At 42.6% G+C, this 9,017-nt stretch overlaps 1 protein-coding gene across 1 annotated transcript in view; it reads right to left on the reverse strand.

Annotated features, from left to right (window-relative positions):
• The window catches only part of IL18RAP (interleukin 18 receptor accessory protein), a 29,783-nt gene extending 21,700 nt beyond the window's left edge, over positions 1-8,083 (reverse strand). The window contains exons 1-5 of the mRNA XM_046660105.1: positions 8,024-8,083; positions 7,735-7,932; positions 1,342-1,511; positions 562-883; positions 282-465 (exon numbers count right to left, since the gene is read on the reverse strand). Of these exons, the coding sequence (XP_046516061.1) occupies positions 282-465; positions 562-883; positions 1,342-1,411 (576 nt within the window). The 5' untranslated portion in view covers positions 1,412-1,511; positions 7,735-7,932; positions 8,024-8,083. The remainder of the gene's footprint in view (positions 1-281; positions 466-561; positions 884-1,341; positions 1,512-7,734; positions 7,933-8,023) is intronic.
• Between the last annotated feature and the right edge of the window lie 934 nt (positions 8,084-9,017).

The following is a 9,017-nucleotide window of genomic DNA, read 5'->3' on the forward strand; positions in this document are numbered from 1 at the left end:
GATGTTCGCATGTTTATGTCTTACCTTACATGTAATGTACTTGAATTTTAGAAATTTTTCTGGCAATGTCAAAAGGATGGTTCTAGTAACTGGAATATCAGGCTATGTGACTACCTAGGAGAAAGGCCATTTTAGAAAGTCAGGTCTTCTCTGTAGACACAAAGCCAGTCTTTGGAAGGCTCTAGACCTCAGATTCTCAAACCTACATTTCTATAAAGTACCTACAAAGTGTTACAGTAAAAACCATACTCTCACATCAGTTTCAGAGAAGTCATTCTTACCTTGTACCAGGTCACCTTTGGACTTTGTGCATCACTATGGCAGCTGAGACTGGGACAATAAATGGAGTCAGTGCTACCAAGAAGAAGGTATTGCTTATGTGACACAGAACTCGCACAGGATGTGTTTGTCTCGGGCTTAACTTCCAAAACCGTCTTGACACAACAGGCCTCATGCTGGGGGCTCCTAGGAGAGTTAACAAGGTCCTGTGAACATAGCCATTATATCCAGATAATATAGGATTAGGGAATGTTTTCAGATAACAATGCACTTGGGACGTACCTAATCCTGGGTCTACAAATATACGTGCCAGCATTATTCATCCTTGTGGTCAAAAAACGTAGAGTGTTCTTGTCCTGGATGATGTGAGGATAGTTTTCAGTAATTTCCTCCAATAGATCTCCATTTTGAGGTTGTACATACCACTGGACATCAGATAGGTCCTTAACACCCCTGCAGGGCAGGTGTTCAGGGCCTTGTGTTGGTAAGAGTTGGCTTCTGTGGTAGAAATCGAATTTCTGTGGCTCTGGTAAATCACAAAACAAGAAAAACCCCTCCTCATACCCCGCAGAATATGTCCAAAGAATGCTTTTGGTGGAGCAATCTGAAAACCACAATAAACAAAGCAACACAGAAACCATTAGGAGAAGAAACCAACTTATATTTACAAAAAGTACTTGATTTAACAAGGGATCAAGCTCCTCTGTGTGTTTCTCTTCTTCACTGTTCACATTTTGTAGAGGAAAAGTAGTTCATGTTTTAATTCCCTCCCAGTGGACTTCATCACCAGTAGCAATGGTGGTTTCCTGTTAAAGATGGCCAGACCTCACTTTATTCCTCTTTATCTGCTCCCATTGAACACCCAGCTACAGTAACTGGGTTCCCCATCAATGCTTGGTATCGGCCGAAAGCTGTTCACCCCAGTAATTTCTCCTCCTACATTCATCTTAACAGTAGGAATGAAATATTCTGATTAATATTTCATGCTGATGATAGATATCTGTCACTTTAAACTTTGACCACAAGACTCACAGTGTTAACAGGAAAAGTGAAAACCCCTACCTGAAATATTAAATCCTTTAATTTTCTCTCCCGCGACAAGCCAAAGAAATAGCCAGCTCAAATAAAGCATTGTTCTCCCTGGGTCCTGTCATCACTTTAGTAAATTTGTTCTGTTGCCAGAGTGAAATGCATTGTGATTCAGATCTCTGCCCTGAGAATCGTCTTCATTTCTGTAAAACAAGAAATGGGAAATGGAGAAATCGGAACCGGTGATCAAAACGCAAGTCACACAGGAAGCTTTGAAAGGGCAGGTCCTCCCCAGACGAGCCCTCACATGCCCACACTTGTGTGGCATTTTCAATGGTGTGTAGCAGTCTTTCTGCATGCGCCATTTCTTACACATCTAAAGGAGGAAAAACATCTCGAGCTCTTGGTATCACTTGGACTGTGCACATTAGATGTCTTCTTTTGACTTTATTTCTTCAAGGAACTTTTTTTTAATTTTCTCGCCTAGTATGTATATTCCTATGAATAATTTGAAAAAAGTTGTGTCAGTTTTCCTGAAAAGATGACCCAAGTTAAATGAAAACGTCAGATACTCCACAGTTTAGGGAAGCTGGTATTATAGCTCATAGGTACAAAATTTGAGAAGGTCTGCACATTATGAGTTTGTAATATTTGTTAGATGCTTGACTCTGTGCCCCATATAAGAAAAGGATGTCACTGGATGGCATTATTACCAATCCTCTGAAACAGAAAAGGGGAGCAGTCACCTCAAGAGAGAATCAGAGCCTGGGCCATCTTCATGTTGCTTGTCCCTCTTGTCAATAGGGTAGTCGTTGGAGCTTTCAAACCATTTACAAGAAACAAGAGATAAGGATGCTGGGCGGGTGTCCTGTCTGTTCAAGCTGTAACAGAATATCAAAGACTGGGTGCTTTAGAAACAGCAGACATTTATTTCTCACGGTGCTGGAGGCTGGGAAGTCTACGATCAAGCCGCCAGCGTGTTTGCGCCCTGATGAAGGCCCTCTTCCTGGTTTGTACTGGTGCCTCTCACTGTGTCCTCACATCGTGGCAGGCACTAGAGAGCTCTGTGGAGTCTCTTTTACAAGAACACTGATCTCAGTCATGAAGTCTCCACCCTTATGACTTAAGCACTTTCGAAAGGCCCCACCTCCTAATACCATCATTAGAGGGTCTCATCTTTGGCAGTTAAGACTTGGACATATGAATTTGGGGGAGAGAGGATACAAAAATTCATATCACAGTACTGGGTAATATATGATTATTATTTAATTTTGTTTTGAGCAGAAAATAAAGGTAATTTTACTATAGAACTGTTTTATCTGTGCCTCTCAGAGTCCTAAACTATTATCTCTTAACATAACAATAACCTATATATTACTCTTGGGGTTGTAGGAATAAGGTAATTTAACCCTGAACTTTAGCTAAAAATTTCCCCTAAAATACTCTGTACTATCTTGATCTCTTTAAAGCAGGAGGCACAAAATAAGTGGTAGGGTCCCTGTTCTCAAGAGTATGTCACAATGTGGAGAACAATGTTAAAGAAAAAATTATTCTGATACTTCTTAAAAAGGTCAGGAAGACGTTATTCAAGACTATTGCAATGAGGGGAAGAGATCAAGCTCGACTCAAAATGCAACAAGCACAAGTAAGGATTTATAGCCAGGGAGCAGGGCAAAGGGATCAGGGATGGGGAATTATGAAGAGGAGACATCAAGGGTGGAAGAATTCTTACCAAACTGACCTGACAGGGACTCCTGCTAAAGGCAGGCCAAGGGCTTGGATATCAAGGCTGGGAGATGAGGACCTTGATCAGATATCAAAGGTGATCAGATATCAAGAACGGGAGGATGGCTTAGCAGAACTCTATGCTAAGACAGGACTGGGCAGACCAGAGACAGGACCAAGATCAAGGCCTAGTCAAGAAGAGGGCTCAGAGGAGCCTGACTAAAGTTTGGTCAAGGAGAGAATCTTTGTCAACGGAAGCATGTAAATAAACAATTACCAGAAAATGTAAGAACAAATGCAGTGATAACAAAAAAGAAAATATAAAGAAAGAGAAAATAAATTACAGTAAATATCACAAATCCACTCTGAAAGTTCCCTTTAAAAATCTAGGGGGCCAGCCCCATGGCCGAGTGGTTAAGTTCGCGTATTCTGCTTCGGCGGCCCAGGGTTTCACTGGTTTGGATCCTGGGCGCAGACATGGCACCGCTCATCAGGCCACGCTGAGGCAGTGTCCCACGTGCCGCAACTAGAAGGACCCACAACTGAAATATACAACTGTGCGCTGGGGGGATTTGGGGAGACAGAAAGCAGACAGAAAAAAAGAAGAAGATTGGCAACAGTTGTTAGCTCAGGTGCCAATCTTTAAAAACAAGAATCTTCTCTCCACAGCATCCCTATCTTTTTGGCAGCTGACAAGATCAATCTCTCTCTCTCTCCCCACATCTAACCAGCCATGTAAGTTCGTCTCCTTACTCCTCCCTGCGCTTACTGGCCATTCTTGCAACCACTCTCTCCACCCCCAACTTTCCCAGGACCTTTCCTTCTAGGAATCTCCATCTTTTCTCATAAAGAAATACTTGGCTTTCCTCATCTTCTAAAATTCTTCATTTTCAACCATTTTCCAGCACACATACACACAGACACACAGACACCCCTACATGCACACACCATGTCTCCAACATCTTCAGATATGGGAAGGAGTAAATTTAATATTTATAAATTAGTTACCAATAATTAATATATCTCTAACAGAAACATGGAGCTTAAGGTGTCTTTGGGGATCCAATTGGAGCATTCCAAGGGCCGCTGGGTGGGACTCAGAGAGAGGCCTGGGCGTCAGCAGGATTGGGGAGAGTTCAGGCCAAGGGAGTCCGTAAGCTGTGAGGAGAGGGCAGACAGCCTTCCCTGAGAAACAGCAGCCCGGAAAGGTGGGTCAAGGCCCAGGGAAGTTAAAAAGGATAAATCCAAAGGAAGAAAAGGAACAGAACACAGAGACTACCCTGACATCAAGCACAGAATAAGTATGGAAGACAGGCTAGATGTCAATGTCAGAAGCTACCGAGGCGCCGGGCACACGAAGGCTGAAAAGTGTCCATTAGCTTTGGCCACCGATGGATAAGGTCAGCACGAGCAGAAGGGGTAAGATGGTGGAAAGCTGCATAGTAACAAGCGAGTAGGGGAAGGAATGGAAGAGTAGAGACAAGCCCCACCTTCCACAGATGCCATGTGCAGGAAAACAAGGGAAGTGTTTGCTCATTTGTTGACAAAGGGAGAGCTTTGACATGATTCCACTGTGAGGGGAATGAGTCAGGAGGGTAGCGGGTCAAATACAATTGAGAGTGAGGAGAAAGGGCATGGACCAGTTTCTAGGAGGAGGGAGGAAGAGATGGAACCTTGAAAACCATAGAGAGATCATCTTGGACAGGAGGTGGGCAGAGCCACCCAGGGTGCGAAGGTCTTTGCAGACCAGTTTGTTCAGGTGGGGGCCAGAAGTACAGGATGGTTCCACTTGGCTACTGACCTACTGAGGGGAGGGTGCTCAGCAAAGAAGGGGCCTCATGAGATGGCAGAAGGCCTTAAAGAGTGCCAGGGACAGGGACGAGAGTCACTGCCTTATTTATCCCTGTTGGTGACAACTGGCGGCTCTTCTTACAGGGACTGTGGTTGAAGAACGAGGCAGGGTAAGCAATTGCCTTTCAAGAGGTAGTCTGCCCGCCTCATCTTCCTTTCCTTTGCCCACAAAGCGTTGAAGGAACAATCTCCCCGTCTCTAGCCGCTGGAGGCATTTTCCTACAAAGCAAGTCTGAGGATATTACTTCCATGCTAATAACTTCACTGATCCCACTGCCCGGGAGACAGGGAATCAATTCCAAAGCACCACGCGCACAGCACTGTGTGGCTGGGCTTGGCTCTCTCACGTCTTATCTTGGATTTCTTCCCTAGAGACACCTTCCCTGAGCACCTGCCTAGTGAGGCCCCTCCTCTCCCCTCACCACGGCACAAGCCAGCAACCGTCTCTCGTGTTACTCATTTGACTTTGTCTTAGCACACAGGTTTGTCTGAAAATATCTTGCTTTTAAAACTTCTCCCTCAACTAGAATGGAAGCTCCATGCCAGCAGGAACTCAGCCTGTCTTTTCCAGCCTGCATGCTCTCTCCAGAAATACTGCCTGGCTAACAACAATGACAACAGCTACTGCCTGGCTCAGTAACTCCTTCTTTATAATTTATCCACACCACAGTGTAACTGTTATTTCAGATACCATGTTCTCCCACTAGATTGGGAGCGCCTTAAGAACAGGGATCCTGTTTCGGAAATTGTATCTCCAAATCCTAGGGCAAAACTTCAGGCATAAATCATAACCAATTCTATTGTCCAAAAAAAAAATGCAAAACACTTCAGGAGGCGTCAGAACAAACACATATTTATCTAAGTTTAACCGTTAACTTGCTGCATGATTCTGGTTAAGACACTTAACGTCTCTCTGCACTCAGCTGTTTTATCTGAAAAATAAGTTATTTGGATTATATCAGTAGTTCCTCCACCTTAGAGCTAGGGGATCGGAACTTCTGGGGTTTAGGCTAGGAAACCTGTATTTTTTTTAAAGCTGGCTGAATTGGGAACTATGGAACTAGATAATTGCAAAAGTCATCTTGGCTCTAACATTCTGTGATTCCGTGTTTGAATGTCCAAGCTTGTAACAAATTGGCTGCCACCACCCCCAGGAGCCTCCAGCCCTCAGGAATTCCCATCCCAACCTTGAGCAGACAGACTCACTCTCTCTACACTCTCTCACCTGCTGGCCTAGGACCTCAGGCTGCCTGGGGCTGTTTCCAGGCTACAGTTTTGTCTCTGGGACAGTATTTCTCAAGTTGTCTTGATTATGAGAGTCACCTGGAACACTTATTAGAAATGCAGATCTCTGGGCTCTCCAAATCGTGTTAAACCAGATTCTCAAGGAGAAGAACATTGGAATCTACATTATAAACAAGCGTCTGGGTGATCACTATGATCCAGGAAGCATCCTTGGGAACCCCTGCTCAGGGACGAGAATAGAGCTTGGGGATGTGGGTCTGTGCTGAGATATGGTAGCTGTTGCCAGCACTGTTGGCAAAAGAACAACACAAGGACAAGCCTGTTCTGGAAATTCCATTTATGTGGCATAATACAACTGACGTTTTTTGCTAACATCTACCTTTTTAAGACCACTTAATGTCTACATGATGGCTTTATTCCACCATCACTGAAACGCTCCCGTGAGTCATAAGGAATCACACAAGGTGCAGAGTATATATCTTTTACCAAGCATTAGGCATCTTAACCTAAACGAGGCTTCAGACTCTCTGTTCATGGGAGTAAAATGATGGACAGGTGGTAGTGAATATAGTGGACCCCTGCTCTCTCATTTACTTTCTGGTCACACTCAAGAAGACGGTTGTTGTCCCTCTTGTTTTACTGATGCACAAAAAAAGGCTTACATTGCCTGAAACAGTGGTGCCCACTATTAATGATAATCACACATCTGGTAGGAATTAGAAGGAACATTCGTGTCCAGATGTAGAGGGTCTCAAAGACTCTGATTTTCCCATCACTACATGCTGTCGCCTCACAGGAGATGAGAACCCAAGAGCACTTGTGACTTCAAGTGTCTGAAGGGTCTCTTCTCTAAAACATTTTCCACACTTACTTTTTGAGAGCCAAATTTCTTTTGCCAGAGGTTGAAGATTCCCACCCTCAACTGGTCAAGGCTACACCTTCAACTATCTTTGGTTGATAATGAACTAAGATTTTCGCTGACCAAAGCTTTTGATGGCAGAAAGGAAGAGAGAGGAAAAGGATGGAGAAGGCAGGTGTCAACAGAGGGTCTGAAGCTCAGAGAGGTGAATCTCACAGTCAAAGGCAAGCAAACTACAACTTCCCACAGGGTCAGTGGTGACTATATGCAGAGAACATACATACACATAGAGATTTGGTCTGGTGTAATAGTAACTATTTAATTCAACTGATATTATTATGGTTCTTGCATGGTCCATGGTAGCTTTATATTCCATTTTCTAGGAATTACAGAAAATCAAGTGTGTAGTGCCTGATTTCAAAGATCTTATGGTCAAGTCAAGATGAGCGTTCAAATTTGGCAAACATTTTGAGTCCCTGTACTCTTCACCTTTTGCACAAAATACTCAAAGCACTGTAGATAGCTTTATTGCATAACCACCAGTTATAAGCAATTCTCTATAAAGTGAAGACTCCACATGTATGGAGAAGCAAATTTTTCTAGTTCGATAGCACATCTATTGTTACAAAATATTTTATGAAAACAAATTGTGTTAGAAATTCATTTTGAAAATTATTTAGGCTCTTTTTTCGAGTTACATTTTCTGGTTAGGAAATCTAGTAAAAAAATATATATCATTGTCTTACCTTTATTTCCTGTTCTTAAGACATAAAAAAAGAGGAAGTAACTTCAAGTTCTTATTTCAGTGACTGCTGGCTTTTCTATCGGAAGAAGAATATGTGAGAATATCCATTTTCAGAGACCTAGTATATCTCTTCTTAGCCAGAGAGATCACTGGAGAAGACACAACAGCCATTTATAAGTTTGAAAATAATGAGTTACATCTGGAGAAAAAAAGAAAACATTTACTATTTCGTAAATGACCACCGACACCGTCAAGTCCATGGTTATACAGAAGAAAATCAAATTAACTACCTCTAGCAGTAGAAAGAAATACCCTCAAGATGAAGCATATAAAACTCCTCTCTGACCGACCTCCTCAACTAGATAAGGTTTGTGGTTAGGTTTAGTTGAAAGAATGAGTAAGCCTGTTTCCTTTACAGAAATTTCCTGTAAAGATTATTAGCACTCAACTCCATTTCTCAACTGTGGGTTTCTTTTTTTGATTTGCAAAAGTAACCCCCAAAACTGTAACCTTTAAGAGACAAGCTAAAGCTTTTTTTGTGATTGATTTTTTAATTCTGAAAAAGAAAAGAGCTCTCCAATGCCATTTGTATGAAGCAATCATTTACTGAAGCTGGGAGGGAAATAAATTTAAAGTCTAAAAACACTCAAGGTTTTTTTGCACCTATTTATTAAAAGAAAGCATCAAAATATAACATAGAACTAAGAACACTGCTGTTTCTTTGACAGAACGACTAAAATCACTTAATGACGACCTTGGAATACTCTGAGACCACTCTGCTCAGAAAGGACTTTGTCTAGAAAGCATCTTGGTTAAGTCTAGACATCACCCTCCCTCAAGAGTCTCACGTTCTAGTAAGATAAGGCTGATTCTTCTGAGCACATCAAAGCTCCAGGGCTATTCTAAACAGAAGTAGAGGATAACCTAAGAAAACAAATGAAGACTCAGTTCACTTTAAAGGCAAATTAAATGTGAGCGTGAGAGGACAGAAGAGGAAATTAGCAATTATAGATAAGAATAAGCCCAGCAATGTGTTCGCCACCTGTCATGAATCTGCCTAGGATTCCAAGAGGATGTGAGGTTTTTCCAGGCCTGTTCCAAGAGAGGTTATAGGGAGCAGCTGAAAGGATATTCCAGCCACAGGAAGCTCCAGGTTCACAGTGTCGTGTGGGAGCAGCACTGTGATGAGAATAAAGGCAGCAGACCTGGGGAGCTGGGGAGAGATATGGCTAGGATGGAAGGGAAAGGCTCAACACAAGGGGTTGTTTATGACAGGTGTTCAAT

Source organism: Equus quagga, chromosome 5, assembly GCF_021613505.1.
Source record: "Equus quagga isolate Etosha38 chromosome 5, UCLA_HA_Equagga_1.0, whole genome shotgun sequence".
NCBI lineage: Eukaryota > Metazoa > Chordata > Mammalia > Perissodactyla > Equidae > Equus > Equus quagga.